Genomic DNA, 21,595 nt, shown 5'->3' on the forward strand with positions numbered 1-21,595 from the left:
CACATATACAGTGTGAAAAACAAAAGTTAAAAAAGGGATATGTGTTGTATATATATGTATGTGCTGCGGTTGCTTTAAGAACGTTGCGCCAGCTGCCGTAAAAGAGGTGCGTTGCTAGCCTGGTTGCTATGTTTCCGGTGGGTCGTAAAAGTGTTCTTCATGAGTTTGTACACTGCTCAAATCTCTCAGTAAAGTTATTCATTGGATTATACCTTTTTGTTTTTAACTTTATTACACCTTGGAGCGCTTTTTCCCGTCCATTGTTTTCCTGCTTTCGCTATCTGCGCCTAATGACTGAGCTACGTGACTGATTTATTGTGATGTCACACGGAGCATTTCTGGTCGGGACGGGATTCATTCCGAGGGATTCGAATAAAGAACCAACTCTTTTCTTTACTATAGTGGTCTCGATAACGGGTACCGGTTCTCAAAAAGGGATTCGAGTCTGAGGACTCGGTTATTTTCTTATCGAACAACCGAGAAAACCGGTTTCGAGTATCATCCCTAATTATGGTAAGAGTCATTCAAACAACTATAACATAAAGAACATGCTATACGTTTACCAAACAATCTGTCACTCCTAATCGCTAAATCTGATGAAATCTTATACGTCTAGTCTCTTACGTAAATGAACTAAATAATATTATTTGATGTTTTACGGTAATGTGTTAATAATTTCACACATAAGTCGCTCCTGAGTATAAGTCGCTCCTGAGTATGTCGCACCCCCGGCCAAACTATGAAAAAAAACTGCGACTTATAGTCCGAAAAATATGGTAGTGCAAATTAAAATACAGTTTCAAACCCTTAGTCATAAGTTTTGCGCTTAAGAAACTATTCTATGACTTTAGCTCCAAACTTTGATTTTGTCATTACTGCCACGAGTGGTGAAAAAGTGTATTACAACTGGGTACCGCTGCGGCCCATACGAACCACAGCTGAGATTTTTTGGTGACCCAACAATAGGCCTTGGCCCTAAGGTTAAGAAACACTGCCCTTAGTGTATTGTAAACATGGTGTGGGACTTCTCCACGGGTTCAGAAGACATTTGGCACCAAATGTTCTGCAAATATCCCGCGAGGAGGGTTAAAAAACATCGCACATCGAACCTTATCAGCTTCATGAATGGGTGTTTTCAAGGGGCATGAAGACACCTTCCTATGTTTTGAAAAGTGCAAAAAGTTTGCCAAAGACTACCCGAGGGCCTAAGCGATCTGTATTATGGAAACGATGGCGCTGGACGACCAGCCGGTTACGATGGTTTTAGACTTTTTGTCAGCGTAAATCTATGGTCACTGTCGAATCCACCTTTTAATGAGGTGTGCGCCAAGTCCACCTAAGTCTTTAAATATTGAGAAGCAGGAATTTAAAAACACTGTGCATCCCTAATTATGGTACCTGTAGGGCAGTGGTTCTCAAATGGGGGTACGCGTACCCCTGGGGGTACTTGAAGGTATGCAAAGGGGTACGTGAGATTTTTTTTAAATATTCTAAAAATAGCAACAATTCAAAAATCCTTTATAAATATAAATAAAAACCTATCTTTTTTTCCAAATAGTTCGAGAAAGACCACTGCAAATGAGCAATATTCTGCACTGTTATACAATTTAATAAATCAGAAACTGATGACATAGTGCTGTATTTTACTTCTTTATCTCTTTTTTTCAACCAAAAATGCTTTGCTCTGATTAGGGGGTACTTGAATTAAAAAAAAAAAAAATTCACAGGGGGTACTTCACTGAAAAAAGGTTGAGAAACACTGCTGTAGGGGACTTAATGGATCCCCAGAAAGCTGGTTAGAAGTCTTCCCTTGGTATTTGATCCAGTTTCTCCCAAAGGACAATGTTTCATTTCCCTCCAACCCTCTCTATTCCCCCAACCTGTCGCCCCTCAGGCACTGGAGGGATCTCCATCAGACCAGCTCATGCAGCAGAGCCAAATGCCCCAGTACTACGCTCAACAGCCCTGGGTACCTCAGAATTCTGTCCCACCTCCTTTCCTCGTGTCTGTCCGCCGTCGCCGGTGTTTCACCTCTGACGGGGCCTCCTCGCCCTTTCCCCTCCGTTTCATTACCAGGGTTCCTAACATGGACAATGCAACAGAGCTGCTCAGTAACATGAAAAAGGCACTGGTCAATATTCTTCTATTGAGTCGTCCGGACATTGGCATGGAGTTCAAAACCAATCAGTGTAATGTTTAAACCGCTTTGTTGCCCCGTGCTCTTTGACAAACTTACTGAGCGGACAAATGATCTGCGTTGACGGCCATCCATGCTGAGTCACTAAACTCTCCTTTGCCTCTGCAGCCCTCATCTCATTCTCATCATCACCATGACCATAATCACCACTGTCAATCATCTCATGTCCCTCTCCAGTTTCTGTCGTGTCTTCTGGTATTCTTGTTACTCGATCGGTATCGTGATAAAAGTATGCGATCGAACAACGCCAATTTTCGAATCAACCGCAATTTAACGATTTTTTATCCAAAAAAATCCAATCAAATTGTGTGCTGCCCAAACATTCACAGCCTTAGTGGACACACTTCCGTAAATTAATAATCATTGTCTCTAATGCGGCAAATACTAGGGGTGTCAAAAAAACAAACAAAAAAAATTTTTTGGAATGAATCGCCATTATTTGTAACGATTCTTAATCGAATAAAAAAAACTTTTAAAACTTTAATTTTTTAATTTTTTTAATTTGTCCTATCCATTGTTGATGTAGATGATCTATATCTGCTGTACATATTTACTTTAGAAAAGAGAAGTGTTGGATACTTGTTTCCTTATTTGTATTTGCCTTAAATGTTTGGGTAGAATTTTGTTCAACAAAACCAGTTTGCTTTTAAGTAATGTAGAAATTTATCACGGCTGTTTATTTTATGGAGGAATGTAGTTAATCATAGAACTGGCACCCAATGTTATTAAAGTACTAATTTTGAATCGAGAATCGTCGTGAATCAAGAATCGATTCTGAATCAAACTGTGTGGTGCCCAAAGATTCACAGCCCTAGCGGGGACACTCCCCTAAAGTAATAGGCAAATACTAGGGGTCTCAAAAAAAAAAAAAAATACATGTGTGTGTGTATATATACACATATATTCCGAATGAATCTACATTATTTAACGATTCTTAATCGATTAAAAAAAGAAAAATCCCTTTTTTTTTCTTTTTTTTTTTTTTTTTTACTATTTTTTTAATCCTGTCCATTGTTGATGTAGATGATCTATATATGCTGTACAAAATGTACTTTAGAAAAGAGAAGTGTTGGATACTTCTCTTGTTGCCATATCTGTATTTAACTTTATTAAATGATTGGGTAGAATTTTGTTAAACAAAACCAGTTTTCTTTTAAGTAATATAGAAATGTATCAGAGCGGTTTATCTATTTTATGGACAAATGTAGTTCATCATAGAACTGGCACCCAATGTTGTTAAAAAGTATATATTTTGAATCGAATAGTTACCCCCAAGAATCAAATCGTGTGGTGCCCAAAGATTAACAGCCTTAGCAAATACAGTACATTTCTTACAAGTATTAATATCACTGGAGGGCGAGGCTGAACAAAAGCAAGCTATCCATCAGATTGTACATTGTAAAAATGACGATATATTTTACGGTTAAATTTACGATTTGTTTTTACAGCATATTACTGTAAATTGAAAAAAACTCTACCACTGTTTTTTACTGTACAATCTTGTCGACTGAGCTGACAATTTACAGATTACAGTAAAATCTACAGTGGGTTTTACGGTGTAATATTGTAAAATTACCTCTAACGGTATAAAACTGGCAGCTCAGTTGCCAGAATAAAACCGTTTCCTACTGTAGTACTGTTATTAAAAAAAACAGTCAATTTTACAGCAAAATTCTGGCACCTACGCGGCCAGTTTTCTTCCGTAAAAAAACACCATTTTACAGTAATATTCTGGTGACTAAGATGCTATTTTTTTACTGTAATATCTACAGTTTTTCTTATAGTGCACATAAAAAACTTAAATGCGTAGGCAACACTGTTATGAGGGAAGCCATAACTGCTTAACTGTTAAAGAAAAGGAGTTTGACACCCCTGGTTTACAGCCTCAATGCGTAGTTTAGGGAAAATAGTTTAAACGATTTTCTGTCTGCCAGAACCAAAAATGTTTTCGAACCACTACGCATCCACGTTAAAATTGCACTTTTTCCATGTGTTCATTCATAGAAAAAGAAAATCTCTCTGCTGACCCCTACGGCCTACAGTTTGTTTAAAGTTCTGCTCACTCCATGATTTTTATCTATTTTTATTAGCTACACTCAGACGATTAATTGAAGCAACAGAATATAAATCTATTAATAAATGCAGACCTGGATTTAAAAGAGTAATAGACGGTAGTTTTTGTTGCGTACTGTTGTGTTGACTTTTTGTTTAAACGATTGCACGTAATATCGGAATCGGCCGATCTCACTGATTGAAGATAGGTATTGTAAAACTCTGATCGGAACATCCCTATTTGTTACCGTCCTGCGTCTTCAATACTGTGTAGCACAACTGCGCTCTGTCTCCTAGGCAACAGACAGGCCGCTGGGAATGAACGGTCTGGATGTGACGGGGCTCCGGCCCTTCGACCTGGTCATCCCCTTCACCATCCAGAAGGGAGAGATCACAGGTGGGACATCTGCCCAGCTGTCATTTCTGAGCACTGTGTCTAACCTCTGGGTCTCTCCTCAACTTGAAGGCGAGGTCCGGATGCCGTCAGGCAAAGTGGCCAAACCTGACATCACTGACAACAAGGATGGCACGGTCACCGTCAAGTACGCGCCGGTGGAGGCTGGCCTACATGAGATGGACATCAAATATGATGGCATTCACATCCCCGGTATGGTACTGGAGGCCCTCGAGTTGTAAGTCTGTGTCTTCATTCTCTTTGTTGGCGTTCGTAGGAAGTCCCCTGCAGTTTTATGTGGACTACATGAACAGTGGTAATGTCAGCGCTTATGGTCCCGGCCTCATCCATGGCACAGTCAACAAGCCTGCTGTCTTCACGGTCAACACGAAGGATGCCGGAGAAGGTATGTGTTTCAAGTGTCCTAGAACACCGTACAGGGTCCTGTATCTAAATGTTTTTTTCTTTTTTTAAATCTCGTTTCTTCGGCCAGGCGGTCTGTCTCTGGCTATTGAGGGGCCGTCCAAGGCAGACATCAGCTGCGTGGACAACCAGGATGGGACTTGCTCTGTGTCCTATCTGCCCGTCCTGCCTGGAGACTACAGCATCCTGGTCAAATATAACGACAAGCATATTCCTGGCAGCCCCTTTTCTGCACGGATTACTGGTAAAATATTAGCCGTTTGGGTCGTGTGAGGATGAATTGATGGTGACTAAGGGTGTCAAAAAAAATTAGGTTTTCAGATTAATCTCGATTCTTATTTGTAACTATTCTTAATTTTTAAAAAATGAGTCAAATCTATTTTTTTAAGTTTGTCCTTTCCAGACACTCTCTTGTTGCCTTATTAAACAAAACATTTTCTTTTAAGTAATAATAAGCGGTAGAAAATGGATGGATGGATAATATAAAAAAAATATCAGAGCTGTTTGTCCATTTTATGCAGGTATGTAGTTAATCATAGAAATGGCAACAGATGTTATTAAAAAGTATTGATTTTGAATCGAATCATTACCCCCAAAACTGGAATAGTTACGAGCCTTAATAGCTACAGATAAATCCCCCAACAAAAGAATTACATGACGGGGGCGGCATGGCGTAGTGGGTAGAGCGGCCATGGCAACGGCAGGGTTGCAAGTTCGCTCCCCGCCTCTGGCCATCCAAATCGCTGCCGTTGTGTCCTTGCCCCAAGTGCCACTCACACTGGTGAATGAATGATGGGTGGTGGTCGGAGGGGTCGTAGGCGCAAAATGGCAGCCACGCTTCCGTCAGTCTACCCCAGGGCAACTTTGGCTACGAAAGTAGCTTACCCACCACCAGGTGTGAATGAATGATGGGTTTTCACTTCTCTGTGAAGCCCTTTGAGTGTCTAGAAAAGCGCTATATAAATCTAATCCATTATTACTGTTTTTTTTTTAACATTTGTTTATTGGGTTTTAGTCATAGTTAAGAGGAATAGCCAAAAATGCATCAAATTGTTTCCCCCACAAGTAAAAAATAAATAAAATAAAAACAAAATTGAATAAATTAAATGAAAGAGAAACCACAAACTGATATCAACATAACACCAGACCGTTGCATTCCTGAATGGCCCTAGAGCAAGGATAGTCAACTAAATTGTTTACGGGGCCACATTTTCAAAACACTAAGGACCAAGGGTGTTTAGTGTTTCTAAGAATCCGCTATAAAAATGTGAATAACAATTTTTTTTTTAACTGAACTGGGCCGCCAGTTAAATGAAGACCTAAAATGGAACCTTGAGGAACACCACTAAATAAGTTGAACAAATAACTACTGACTGCATCTGAAGTAAACGAGCTACAGCAACACTCTAGTTACATAAATGCCATTATTTTAAAAAAAATTAAAAAAAAATAAAAATAAAAGTTAACATGTCAATACAAGGATTTGCCAACGTGTTTACAATGTTCCAAGTTTCTCCATACAAGGGCACTTTGAACTGAACTCCGGGGCGGGTATGATGTCATTCCCGGGCTGGATTTGGCCCGGGGCTGGCAGTTGAATAGCATACCCTAGAGAGAGATATGACCAACAAGCACACAAAAGGCTCATCAACCACCTACATTTCAATTGTTTGATTCGAGGTTAATTTGGAGGTCAATCTCTCCTACATATCAGAAAGGCACGCCACGGTTCTTGAAACTTTGCCGAACAACCATTCAATGTCAGCCTAATCTTCTCCAGTTTGACAAAATACAGAATATCTTTAATCCAGCGGGTGTGGCAAGGAGGCGCTGTTGCCTTCCAATTTAACAGCCATCAAAGTAGTGAATGCTACAAGGTTCTTTTTGGACTTGAGGGTAGATGACTGAATACATGACTGTTTTTAATCAGCTAAAAAATATATCAGCTTTGAAGTCTAATCTCTCCATCCATCCATTTTCTACCGCTTATTCCCTTCTAATCTAATTAGGTACTAAATAAAGTATGACACTTGGCACATTTACATGCACTAATTCATTTAAAAAATCTCAACAAACCTAGACTGAGTGGAAACCAGTTGTCCCTGTTTAACATTTGGCTCACTGAACAGAATTTTTATGTTTCGTATTCCCTTCTCCACAGTTATTTGTTAGCAAATACTGTATATTTATATTTTTAAGATACCTATTTTTATTTGCAGGTCAAATGTAATGATGGTATTGATCCAGCAGATGAACAATTTTGTTATTTAGGGATGTGACCTTTGCAAACAAATTGAGTCTTTTAAACGGCTCTTAAGTGAACAATGAGAACAGATTACCCAGTTTGTTTGGGAGCCGTTTTTATGCATATGCAAATTTAGTTTCTGCATTTGACCACACATGCGTGCCAACTGGATTAATGCGTGGGAACTGGATTAAAAAATTGTTGTATGCATTAAAGAAAACTTTGGAGACCTTTTATTTTTATACAAAATTATCTATTTTTTTAAACTTTTGGCATTTATTTTTTCATTTATTTGACTCACTTTTCGTGTTCATTACTGTATTATACAGAATAGTAGTTCAAGCGTACACACACCAGGTAGGACCGGTTATTTTGTACTGCCATTTTTCTTATGTCCTAATTTTTTTTGTAGTTTAAAAAAACAACTTATATTGTTAAAATACTACACATTTTTTAGGTGAGGGAATGTTCAAAGTAGTGATGTCACTGCCAAAGCATATAAATATGGCAACTCCTGATGGAATGTTTAAAAATACACCAAAAAATTAGTCAATATTTGAGAATCAATAGAGTAATATTTGTGTAAATTAAATTATTTTGATCTACATGTTATCGTACAACTGACAATAGTGATTGTTTCCTTGATTTAAAAAACAATTGAAATAGTGAGCCAGTTTTTTGAACAGCTCCTTAAGACCAGTCTCCCTTTCAAGAGTCATAAATCCCATCTCTAGTGTCAAAACAGGTAGTAAGTGTGCCGTACACGCCATCACTAGCTGTCATTAGCATTCTCTTCCTCTGCTCACAATTTCCCAAAACTGAACTGACCACAATCGCCCCTAGTGTACAGATTAGAGATTGTGAAAATAGAAATTTAATTATTTGAGAAATCGGACTAATTTAGTTCATGTGAACGTACTGACTGATCCTGTTCCTGCCTCCAGGGGATGACTCCATGAGAATGTCCCATCTGAAGGTTGGATCAGCCGCTGACATTCCCCTGGACATCGGGGAGCTGGACCTGAGCCAGCTGACGGCCTCACTCACCACGCCCTCCGGTCGCGAGGAACCTTGCCTCCTGAAGATTCTGCGCAACGGCCACGTCGGTGAGTGTGAAACCAAGATCTTTGATCCAAGGTTGGAGTCGCCTGCCTGAATATTTTCCCTCCTTTTTGGCCCAATGGAAGACTTTAGAAATTACTAGTTTGGCCTTGGTTCTGCTCTGAAAAGATGATCAAAATGAATGCACTCTCAAGCGCTCTCACACACATTTTATTTATGGTGTCATGAAGTATCTGCCCCAAAAGAGTGGAGGAGGAGAATGTATGTGCTCGGCACACACAAACTTAACTTTCAGTTTAATACCTGTCAAAACATATCAACCTGGGTGGACAAAAGAATGAGAGACGGGCGACCATTTTAGACTGCTTTGACCTTTCAGTTAATTTTCCTCACAGCCCTGATAGTATTTTAATTGATGGTCCTACTCCTGTTTTGTAGAATACTGTATTTTCCGGACTATGGAAAGCACAGGTGTTTAAGCCGCGCACACTGAATTTTTGAGGAAAACATGTTTTTTTTACATAAATTAGCCTATAAGCCGCAGATATATACCGGTTCAAAAAGATGTTGTTTATTTACATACGTTTTTGTAGAGTTGGGGGAAAATAGTTTTTTTAATGCATCGCATTTCGGACATGGACGATTATAAAATTGAATAGTAAACGTCAATGGATTTATGTATTCTAAATAGTTCTAAAATTTGGCTGACTGCAGGGAGCCACGTAAACGAGAGATCCGACCAGCTTCTTTATCGGGCACATAGTTCCAGTTTTGCACACAATTTCTTAATTCAATAAATGTTTGAAATAAACTGTTACTACAAATGCACTGTTTTTTTAAGTTGAAAGGCGTAAAAGCCTATTTAAAAAAAATAAATTAAATAAAATTGCATCAATATACATAAATTAACTTGAATTGTAGTCGAAATCAAATCGTGAGATTTTCAAAGATTCCCACCTGTAATACCTTAAATGTTTCCAAACGGTGTCTGTAACATGGCAGTGAAACGGCTGATCAAGCAAAACAAGTCATCGTCATGGACCCACTTGCTGCGCAAGCTAGCTCTCTATTAGCTAAACAAACTGACATTTTGGTGAATTTACTGACAAATTTGTGAAACTGAAACAATACAAAAATAATGCCATTGTAAGTTAATAATACTAACTCAGACACTTGTAAATGTGTTGGCATATTAGCGCATGCTAACGAGGCTAGCTTGATTACATTACGATAACACGTACAAAATATGCATGACAACACTCCTACAGGCATCACACATGGGACGGTTTAGTAAGAATTGCTTTAGTTATATTGTAAAACTTACAAAAGTTGCTTTGAGTGATGAATGAAGAATCCAGAAGCAGAAATGTTATGGACGGTTATACTTCCAGTTCAAGGCATTAAAGTACATTTCAACCTGCAGTGAGCAAACTTGTCCAAAAGATGGCGCCATAGCACAAACCGTAACACACCTTTTCAAGGTCTGTCGGTGTAACATGAAAACTATTTGAATATAAAACATTATTATGGCAGTTGGCAATAAAATCCATAAATTAGTTGCATTGTTTTAAAAATGCAGGGTTCAAAGCATGGGGAAAAAAAGTAGCGGCCTATAAGTCTGTAAATTGATCAACTTCAATTCTTTAGTCAGGTCATCATTTCATGCGGCCTTGGAACAAAATAATCTGGCATGACTCTCCCCTCCTAAAAGGGATCCTAAATAGCATGGGTCTTTGTCGCAGGCATCTCATTCGTTCCTAAGGAGATCGGAGAGCATCTGGTCAACATCAAGAAGAACGGTCGCCACATTCCGAGTAGCCCCATCGCCGTCATGATCAACCAATCGGAGATCGGAGATGCCAGTCGAGTTCGCGTTAGCGGGCCGGGTCTAAGCGAGGCCAAGACCTTTGAGCCTGCAGAGTTCATCATTGACACCCGGGATGCAGGTAACTGCTGGAGTCGACCACCTTAGGAGAAGAAGCGCTCACATGCTGGTGCTTCACAGGCTACGGTGGCCTCAGCCTGTCCATTGAGGGACCCAGTAAGGTGGACATCAACACCGAGGACCAGGATGACGGCACCTGTAAGGTCACATACTGCCCCACTGAACCCGGGAATTACATCATCAACATCAAGTTTGCTGACCAACATGTTCCAGGTGGGTGTCTGGGTGTAGACCACTGCTTGGACAACATCAAGAATTGCTACCGTTTGGTTCTTGTTTGTGTGTGCAGGAAGTGCCTTCACGGTGAAGGTGACCGGTGAGGGCAGGATGAAGGAGAGCATCACCAGGAAGAAGCGTGCAGCGTCGGTGGCCAATGTCGGCAGCCAGTGTGACCTCAGCCTCAAGATCCCAGGTGACTCAGAGTACTGGACTTCCTGTAATGGGGCTGTCAAAAGTATCGATACGAGATGCAAAAATTCAATCAATGCCTCCTTTTTTCCGTATCGTCCCCACCAAATACCGTACATTTTTTCCCTTGGTGAGACTCCTCAATTCTTGGCAGGTGAGAACAGAGTTGTTGCCGAAGAACACGAGCCCGTCTTCATAAAACAAACAAAAAATCCAGTATTTTTATATTTTTCTGAACGCCTTTTACGAATGTCGATTTGGCGCATCCTGTTGGCCCTCGCTCATAAACAAAGGCTAATAGAAGTGTGAGTGTAGTATAAGTGTAGGTGTGGCCTAACTCCGCTGCACAACACACATACTTGCCAACCCTCCCGTTTTTAGCGGGAGAATCCCGGTATTCAGCGCCTCTCCCGACAACCTCCCGGCAGAGATTTTCTCCCGACAAACTCCCCGGTAGATGCAAAAATTCAATCAATGCCTCCTTTTTTCCGTATCGTCCCCACCAAATACCGTACGTTTTTTCCCTTGGTGAGACTCCTCAATTCTTGGCAGGTGAGAACAGAGTTGTTGCCGAAGAACACGGGCTGTCTTCATAAAACAAACAAAAAATCCAGTATTTTTATATTTTTCTGAACGCCTTTTACGAATGTCGATTTGGCGCATCCTGTTGGCCCTCGCTCATAAACAAAGGCTAATAGAAGTGTGAGTGTAGCATAAGTGTAGGTGTGGCCTAACTCCGCTGCACAACACACATACTTGCCAACCCTCCCGTTTTTAGCGGGAGAATCCAGGTATTCAGCGCCTCTCCCGACAACCTCCCGGCAGAGATTTTCTCCCGACAAACTCCCGGTATTCAGCCGGAGCTGGAGGCCACGCCCCCTCCAGCTCAATGCAGACCTGAGACTGAGTGGGGACAGCCTGTTCTCACGTCCGCTTTCCCACATTATAAACAGCTTGCCTGCCCAATGACGTCATAACATCTAGGGCTTTTAGAGAGTATAGTGCACAACTGCGCACACAACAAGGAGACGAAGCAGAAGAATGAGGAAGTTACAGACATGGCGACGCCGTCGACGAGCAAGATGAAGAAATACGCTTGCAGGTTCCAAAACGAATGGAAACAAGAATTTCAGTTCATCCAGGACAGTTCGAAGGGGAAGGTGTATGTTGCCTGTAAATATGTAGAACAGACTTCTCCATTGAACACGGTGGACGAAATGATATACTCATCATGAACGGAGAAGTTAAACAGGACAATACTGCCATCTAATGGATAGCCATTGGAACACTGAAATTCAAGTATTTCTTTTATGTAAATAAAATATATATATATGTATATGTATATGTATATGTGTGTGTGTTTGTGTATATATGTGTATGTGTATATATATGTGTATGTGTATATATATGTGTATATATATCCATCCATCCATTTTCTACCGCTTATTCCCTTCGGGGTCGCGGGGGGCGCTGGAGCCTATCTCAGCTACAATTGGGCGGAAGGCGGGGTACACCCTGGACAAGTCGCCATCTCATCGCATATATATGTATGTATGTATGTATGTATGTATGTATGTATGTATGTATGTATGTATGTATGTATGTATGTATGTATGTATGTATGTATGTATGTATGAGGTTTCAAGGTTGGCAAGTATGACAACACACCTCACACACGCCTGCTTGGTCAGAGAATTAGACGTAGCAGAGTTGGTCCACTTTGTTGCTATGTTTAGTGAGTAAATGTACAAAGACGTATCTTGTTTAGATCCGCCACCATAAGCCCAGGGAGTGTGCATTACCACAGCGTGCGTAAAAGCGTGCGAGCCAACCTTTGTAGCTTCCATAAGTGTAAGATGACATTTTAGAGACCCTCTTCTGTCGTTTGGCAACACATTGAACACCACTGCTTACTTCTTTCACCAGGAAGGCAAAATTAATGCACCTCTTTTTATGGCACATTGGAGAAATTAAACCCCCAAAAGGTAAAATATAGAGCAAAAATGCATAATGTAATGAGAAAAGGCTGAAATATTAATAAGGAATACAAATGCAAATATTTGTCTTTTTAAATGTTTCTTTTTATAACCCTTTGCCTTACACTTGTCATGTCACACTATCGCCATACTGAAAGAATATTAGGCAAAATATTGTGTTCATAACTTTTAGGATGATACGTGGACATACAACTAGTATGACACCTCAGTCATGGCCTGAGGTCTGTCTAGTGACTTTGAGGAGGGTGGCAGGAACCCTGCCACACAAAAAACTACAAATGTGCTGACTTGCTATACGGCATATGTTACTTCCCCTACGTCACGCCCATGTGCAATTACTGCTATCATGGCAGAAGCTCAAACGACCAAAGCAACAGTTTTCGTCTGAGGAGACAAAAAAAGAAAAAGAGGCCACCCGGATAAAAGGACAGTCAAGGATCAACATTGGCTCGGCTTTCACTCGCTTGTGTGAGCTCAAAGATGGGGGATTTCACTTAAACTTGTAAGGGAATTTCGATGCTCAAATCAAAATGACCATGTTTATATTAGCTATCGCGGATTTGCGTTATAGCAATAAATAGCCACTACACTTCTACCTTTGGAAAAAGAGTGGTAAAATATTTCTCCATTTTGCACAAAAACGCACTTCCATAAACCGCAAAAAATTCCTCCATTTTGCACTCACGCACACCTGCATAAATGTTAAAATATATCTCAATTTTGCACTCATGCACACCTACATGAATGTTAAAATATTTATTTTTGCACTCATGCACACCTCAAATTAAAAATATTCCCCCATTTTTCAAAAATGTCTGTCCAGAGATCAGCATCGCTGATATGACCGCCCAGGTGACCAGCCCCTCCGGTCAGGTTCACCAGGCAGACATCATGGAGGGAGAGAACAACACCTATTGCATCCGATTCGTCCCCACTGAGACGGGCGTGCACACGGTCTGTGTAAAATACAACAACGTGCACGTGCCCGGCAGCCCCTTCCAGTTTACCGTCGGCCCCCTTGGAGAGGGAGGGGCACACAAGGTCCGTGCTGGAGGACCGGGATTGGAGAGAGCGGAGGCTGGAGTGCCAGGTCGGTGTGGTGGCCCGCTTGTTTGTGAGACTGTTTGACTCTAACTTTTTTAATTTTTTTTCTTTCTCCAGCTGAATTCAGTATCTGGACGAGGGAGGCCGGTGCCGGAGGGCTCAGTATTGCCGTAGAGGGACCCAGCAAGGCGGAAATTGCCTTTGAGGACCGTAAGGACGGCTCCAGTGGAGTGTCTTACATTGTGCAGGAACCAGGTGAGACAACAGACGCATGACGTTTTACACACATGAATAATTAGCTGGCTTGTATACAGTTCAATGGACCGGAGGAGCATGCCCCAAAACTTTATTGGAGTTATTGAATCTACACATATCAACTGAAAGAAGGACTCTTAATGTTTTTCACAGTATGAATTAGTCATCTTAAAATAGAATACTCATTAGTTTTAATTAGGACTGGGGGCGATATGGCTGAGAACTGTATCACAATAAGAGTGTTTAATATCAATCGATATCAATTATTGATTTTTTATGAGCTATTAAAAATAAGCATTTTTATTTGAAATGTAACATTCCTCTGATTATAATCCCCTCAGCTATCAAGGCAGAAATGTCACCACAAGCATGGAAAATACATAAACAATTAAAGGCCTACTGAAATGAGATTTTCTTATTTAAACGGGGATAGCAGATCCATTCTATGTGTCATACTTGATAATTTCGAGATATTGCCATATTTTTGCTGAAAGGATTTAGTAGAGAACATCGACGATAAAGTTCGCAACTTTTGGTCGCTGATAAAAAAAAAGCCTTACCTGTACCGGAAGTAGCGTGACGTCACAGGTTGAAGAGCTCCTCACATCTGCACATTGTTTTCAATCATGGACGCCAGCAGCGTGAGCGATTCGGACCGAGAAAGCGACGATTACCCCATTAATTTGAGCGAGGATGAAAGATTCGTGGATGAGGCAAGTGAAGGATTAGAGGGCAGTGGAAGCGATTCAGATAGGGAAGATGCTGTGATAGGCGGATGGGACCTGAAATTCAGCTGGGAATGACTAAAACAGTAAAACACAAGACATATATATACTCTATTAGCCACAACACAACCAGGCTTATATTTAATATGCCACAAATTAATCGCGCATAACAAACACCTCCCCCCTCCCGTCCATATAACCCGCCAATACAACTCAAACACCCGCAAACACACTCAATCCCACAACCCAAAGTACCGTTCACTTCCGCAGAGTTCATACAGCACATATATTTCCCCAAAGTTACGTACGTGACATGCACATAGCGGCACGCACGGACAGGCAAGCAATCAAATGTTTGGGAGAAAGCTGCGTGCTCACGGTAGTGCGTCTGCTATCCAACTCAAAGTCCTCCTGGTTGTGTTCTGTAGCCAGCCGCTAATACACCGATCCCACCTACAGCTTTCTTCTTTGCTGTCTTCATTGTCCATTAAACAAATTGCAAAAGATTCACCAACACAGATGTCCAGAATACTGTGGAATTTTGCGATAAACAGAGCTGTTTGTATTGGGACACAATGGTGTCCCAATACTTCCGCACACTCCGTGACGTCACGCGCAAAAGTCATCATACCGAGACGTTTTCAGCCGGATATTTCCCGGGAAATTTAAAATTGCACTTTATAAGTTAACCCGGCCGTATTGGCATGTGTTGCAATGTTAAGATTTCATCATTGATATATAAACTATCAGACTGCGTGGTCGGTGGGTTTCAGTAGGCCTTTAAAACCATAGTAAAATCACATTGAACACTTAACAATAAGCTCTTAAAATGAAGGTGCAAAAATTAGGAATATGTAATAAATGCTTTATAAAGTGTAAGAAAATAGTGCAAAGTGTGATAATGTAAATGTAAAGAAACCTATTTTCTGCAGGTTTAGTGGCAGGAAATTATAATTGTGCTCTAAAGGGTGAGCGCGGCAAAGGGGGTGTGGTATTTGCGGTCTCGCCTTGCATCATTTACAGACCACAGTGGTCTGACTACGGTCCCATTGGGGGGGGATCCAAAAACCTGTCCAGGTGACTTCCTCAAGTGATCACTCCCTGCGTTGCTCGGTCACCAGAGAGCGAGTGCCTTTGTTCATGCAACCAACCTTGCTTCCATACTTCCGCTTTCTTCCTCCAAAAATAAATTTAACATTTTATCGAAAGTAGTTTTCATTGATATCGATTACGTGTCTATTGCAATTTATTTTGACATTGTTTTATCCCCCAGCCTTAATTTTATCTAAACTATTTTTGTATAGCAGGTCTAAACCTTGTCAAATGATATCTATCATAATTTATGCTATTTTTTGGGAGAATAAATTCCTATTAACTTGTGCTATTTATAACCAACACTTTGTATCCTGTTCTAAATTATTACATGCTTGCTTTTCTTCCTGTGCTACTCGTTGGGCTCTGGGACCTCGGCTACCAGGGCCAAAAACAAATCAATTGAAAATAAATTGTTCAGGAATTGACTTTATTTAGTGTAAAATAAGAAATTTAAATCTATATATTTGCATTTCTTCCTAACACACTTTGATCCAAGAATGACCGTTCATCAACACTGCACGCCATAGAGGACAATGAAAATGTCCACTATATTATTAGTGACACAGACATATATTACTGGCATTTTACATGCTGCTCATAAAGTGATGAAAAATTAATTTACATAGAAAGTTAATACATTTGTGCTTAAACTTCTTCACATCTTCTGGTTGTTTGTTAGCATTACTGCCACAAGTGGGAGAAAAGTGTATCACAACTGCGGTCCATATTAGCCACAGCCCCTCAGCCCCATGTTTAGGAAACCCTGGATTAAAACGCTTTTCTGCACACCATGGTAGTGCTTTGGCCAAATAACCTTTTTGTTCCGTGCTGCTTTAGGCGACTACGAGGTGTCGATCCGTTTCAACGACGAGCACATCCCTGATAGCCCCTTCATCGTTCCCGTGGCCTCGCCTTCAGACGATGCCCGACGCCTCACTGTTGCCAGTCTTCAGGTGAGGCTCTGAGACACACACACACGTCCGCCTGTAAGCACCCGCCAGGCCGCAGGTCATTGCCCAGAATGCAGCAGAAATCCTCGTCAGATAGGAGCGGGTACACTGGAATAAAGTAGTAGATGGTAAAATGTAATAACATTGTAGATGGTAAAATGTAATGACATAGATTGTAAAATGTAATGACATAGATTGTAAAATGTAATGACAGATTGTAAAATGTAATAACATAGTCGATTGTAAAAATTTAATAAGTCGATTGTAAAAATTTAATAAAATAGTCTATTGTAAAAATGTAATAACATAGTCTATTGCAAAAATGTAATAACATAGTCTATTGCAAAAATGTAATAACATAGTCTATTGTAAAAATCTAATAACAGTCTATTGTAAAAATCGAATAACATGGCCGATTGTAAAAATCGAATAACATGGCCGATTGTAAAAATCGAATAAAATGTATTAACACGGCCGATGGTAAAGTGTAATAACACGGCCGATGGTAAAGTGTAATAACACGGTCTATTGTAAAAATCTAATAACATAGTCGTAATAAAATAAAATAGTAGATTGAATTGAATAAAATGAATTATAAAATGAATTGTAAAATTAAATAAAATAGTGCTTTAACCAAAGGTAAGGTTTTTAGAAGTGTGCGTTTGGAATATGTGATACCGTCAATTCTTTATTTAGAATTCTACTTTGAATAATGATAAATAATAAATGGGTTATACTTGTATAGCGCTTTTCTACCTTCAAGGTACTCAAAGCGCTTTGACAGTATTTCCACATTCACCCATTCACACACACATTCACACACTGATGGCGGGAGCTGCCATGCAAGGCACTAACCAGCAGCCATCAGAGGCAAAGGGTGAAGTGTCTTGCCCAAGGACACAACGTACGTGTCTAGGAAGGTAGAAGGTGGGAATTGAAGAAAACTAGCAACACTCTGATTGCTGGCACAGCCACTCTACCAACTTCGCCACGAATACTAGATAAAGTGGAGCTGGCTATAGGATGACACTAATTATGATGAAGAATAAATAAATATAAATAAATAGCTGACAGAGTAGACAGAAAGTGTGCGCAGCTGCTGCATTGTTGGGCAGTGCGAGGCTTCTGGCATCCCAGAGGATTGTGTGTGTTTCTCGTGCCTCATTCTAAAGGCTCCCAACAGCCTCTCGCAGTCATGAGACGCTAAAGGGTTAAAGAGGTCTGATATGGGCTGCTTTTCTCTCTGTTCTCACTAACTCACACACACACAATAAAAATTACATCACAACTTGAAACTCAAGTCAAATACGTGAGATAGTAATTCAGAATCTTAAGTCAAAATTGTATTTGATATTCCTTGTTTGCACTCATGCACAGTTGTGCACCTACTTGAATGTTGAAATATTTTTCCATTTGGCACTCATGCACACCTACATGAATGGTAAAATATTCCTCCATTTGGCACTCATGCACACCTACATGAATGTTGAAATATTCCTCCATTTTGCACTCATGCACTCCTACATAAATGGTAAAATATTCCTCCATTTTGCACTCATGCCCATCTACATAAATGTTAAAATATGTAGTTTTGCACCCGTGCACACCTACATAAATAGTAAAATATTCCTCAATTTTGCACTCATGCCCACCTTCATAAATGGTAAAATATTTATTTTTGCACTCATGCCCACCTACATAAATGTTAAAATAAGTATTTTTGCACTAATGCACACCTACATCATTGTTAAAATATTCTTCCATTTTGCACTCATGCACACCAACATTAATGTTAAAATAATTATTGCACTCATGCCCACCTACATAATTTTTTAAATATTGTTCTATTTATAAAAATATAAAATATATTATTTTTGCATTTGTCCTCGCATAACTAAATCTTGCCAGCACAAGTTTTTTCCTCACTTTGTCAATGTGTGTTTGTCCAGCCCTCCTCTTTAGCCCTGTTAGCGAGCTCCTGGTAAGCAAGTGTTTGTGTACTTATGAAACATGTACATTTCCTTATTTGGTGTATACTGTGTCTGTCCATATATGTACTGTATGTGTATGCCCATTAATGGTGTATATTGTATATGTCCACACGTGGCGTGTGTCCACACGTGTGGTGTATAATGGTTTCATCCGCCTGCTTGAGCGTGTGAGTTATTGTGTCGAGCAGGAGTCTGGCCTGAAGGTGAACCATCCAGCATCGTTTGCGGTCAGCCTCAACGGCGCGAAGGGAGTGATCGACGCCAAGGTCCACAGCCCCTCAGGAGCTTTGGAGGAATGTTGCGTGACTGAGATCGATGAAGGTAGCTGCAGGAGTGGTTGCAGGCGTTTAAGAACAAGTCTGACTTTCATATTTACACGCAGATAAATACGCCGTGCGCTTCATCCCGAGAGAGAACGGTCTCTATCTGATTGATGTGAAATTCAACGGCAGTCACATTCCCGGTAGTCCCTTCAAGATCCGTGTTGGCGAGGCGGGGCAGGCGGGAGACCCCGGCATGGTGTCTGCGTACGGACCCGGCCTGGAAGGAGGCAGCACAGGTAACTTTGCACGCACAAACAAGAGTATAAAGAAGTCATACTGTTCCATTACCTTCCATTACTACTGTCACTACTCAACTGCCAAAGAACTGTAGACACCTTAATATTTGTTGCTTCCTATACTATTATACTATTTGATATTGCACTGGTACTGTATTTGACTACTGTACTTCTACTTGTACTGATACTTCTACCATAACTACTGTGACTTATTGTCTTGTAATTAATGTACATCAGAGCTATTCAAATTTTTATATTTAGTGTATTATATTCTGCAACTAGTGTTTGGATCCCACTGTACGCAATATCTGAAGAGCATGGAAAAAAGCATTTCACTGTGGTGTACTCTGCATGTGACGAATAAAACCTTGAACCTGAGCCAGATCTTCAGCTCGCTTGAATCCATTCCATGTTGGCTTGCAGGGACCGCCTGCGAGTTTGTAGTCAACACCAGCACCGCCGGCCTTGGGGCCTTGGCGGTGACCATTGACGGGCCCTCCAAGGTGAAGATGGACTGTGTGGAGTGCTCTGAGGGCTACAAGGTCACATACACGCCCATGGCGCCTGGCAGTTACCTCATATCCATCAAATATGGCGGACCCTACCACATCGTGGGAAGCCCCTTCAAGGCCAAGATCACAGGTGAGAACCAAGACTGAGCGCAAACGCCGGATGATACCAACTCACGTTGTCACCACCCTCCTCCAGGTTCCAAGCTTGTCTCCAGCCACAGTATGCACGAGACCTCCTCCGTCATGGTGGACCCTGTGACACGTGCCATCAGCGCCACACAGCAGGGGGCGCCCGTCAAGTCTGATGCCAGCAAGGTGGCGGCGAAAGGCCAGGGTCTCACCAAAGGTTTTGTTGGTCAGAAGAACAACTTCACTGTGGACTGCAGCAAAGCAGGTGTGGGCCCGTATTTGGCCACTAGGGGGGTGTTGAATCTTTGGGCACCTGACTATTAGATCCAAATCCGGGGTGACGATTGTCGATTCAACGTGATTCTCTTAAATAATTATTTGGTATAATTACAATGTTACAAGTTAGTAGACAAGTGGCCTAAAAAATATTATTTTAAATGAATTCCTCCTAAATAAAATGATATTCCTCTAAAAAAAAATTATTTTTTTTAATTGATTTTTGACAATCATTAATCGATTTAGAACCGCGATGAATAACAATCGTGATTCAGATGTGAATCCGTTTTTTTGTGCACACCCTATAAATAGTATTTATCAAAATGTTATAAGTACACCTCTGCATACCATAGTATGCTTATTGACATTAAATATAAATCAACTTACAACAAATAACTTAACATTGTTTTTAGTGCATCAATTTGCCTGAAATTTAAAAACTAAACATTTTTGGACTGACTTGAACCATTAGTTATTGAACATTTAATACATTCAAATTGATCAGCAAAATTCACTCAGGAGCACAACAAATAAGACCTTTAATGAATAAAACAATTTGTGCTGATTAGTTTTAATCAGTGAGGTGGCGACTTGTCCAGGGTGTACCTTGCCTTCCACCCAAATGCATCTGAGATAAGCTCCAGCACCCCCCGCAACCTCGAACGGGACAAGTGGTAGAAAATGGATGGATGGATAGTTTTAATCAAAATTAGGAAGTCAGGATTAATTTTTTGTAGGGCACAGCTTTATAGAGTCACGTTTTTGAAGCATGAGAATGATAAAGCTTGTTCCTCCCCAGTGGGCCCCTCTTCACGATTTGAAAAGAACTGCCTTAAAGCTTACAAACAGCCCTTCTAGATCTGCATTTTGAAAAATATTACATATACCATACTTTCCAGGCTATAGAGTGCAGCACCGATAGTTAAGCCGCACCCACCAAATTGTAAGAAGAAAAATATATTTTTACATATACTAGCCACGCCGGGCTATATTTTGTAAATTATTATAAACATACCCTAAATGTATGTGACACAGCAGTAAAACGGCTGATCAAACAAAACAGAAGTCATCATGGACCCACTACCTGCTCAAGATAGCTCTCCAATCCGCTAAACGGACACTAACTTCACGGTGACGTTTTGGTTAATTTACTTGGGAATTTGTAAAAGTGAAACAATACAAAAAGAATGCCGTTGTTATAACACTAACACACTGGTAAACATGTTAGCATATTAGCTAATGCTAACGACGCCAGCTTCATTACATGATAGCACGTACAAATATGCCTAAAAACACTCAAGACAGAAATCACATATGGGACAGTTTAGTAAGTGTA

General features: G+C 40.5%; 1 protein-coding gene across 3 annotated transcripts in view; it reads left to right on the forward strand.

Moving 5' to 3' along the window:
* The window catches only part of flna (filamin A, alpha (actin binding protein 280)), a 105,860-nt gene that overhangs the window by 82,998 nt on the left and 1,267 nt on the right, over positions 1-21,595 (forward strand). For 2 of the 3 annotated variants that reach the window (XM_062054195.1, XM_062054196.1), the window contains 16 exons: positions 1,895-1,969; positions 4,547-4,646; positions 4,716-4,856; positions 4,921-5,049; positions 5,137-5,310; positions 8,256-8,417; positions 10,116-10,319; positions 10,379-10,531; positions 10,608-10,730; positions 13,547-13,813; positions 13,885-14,022; positions 16,680-16,795; positions 18,972-19,104; positions 19,166-19,342; positions 19,766-19,984; positions 20,051-20,248. In XM_062054195.1, the coding sequence (XP_061910179.1) occupies positions 1,895-1,969; positions 4,547-4,646; positions 4,716-4,856; positions 4,921-5,049; positions 5,137-5,310; positions 8,256-8,417; positions 10,116-10,319; positions 10,379-10,531; positions 10,608-10,730; positions 13,547-13,813; positions 13,885-14,022; positions 16,680-16,795; positions 18,972-19,104; positions 19,166-19,342; positions 19,766-19,984; positions 20,051-20,248 (2,509 nt within the window). The remainder of the gene's footprint in view (positions 1-1,894; positions 1,970-4,546; positions 4,647-4,715; positions 4,857-4,920; positions 5,050-5,136; positions 5,311-8,255; positions 8,418-10,115; positions 10,320-10,378; positions 10,532-10,607; positions 10,731-13,546; positions 13,814-13,884; positions 14,023-16,679; positions 16,796-18,971; positions 19,105-19,165; positions 19,343-19,765; positions 19,985-20,050; positions 20,249-21,595) is intronic. The other variant, XM_062054197.1, reaches the window with a different exon arrangement.

This window comes from Entelurus aequoreus, linkage group LG07 (assembly GCF_033978785.1).
Source record: "Entelurus aequoreus isolate RoL-2023_Sb linkage group LG07, RoL_Eaeq_v1.1, whole genome shotgun sequence".
Lineage (NCBI taxonomy): Eukaryota > Metazoa > Chordata > Actinopteri > Syngnathiformes > Syngnathidae > Entelurus > Entelurus aequoreus.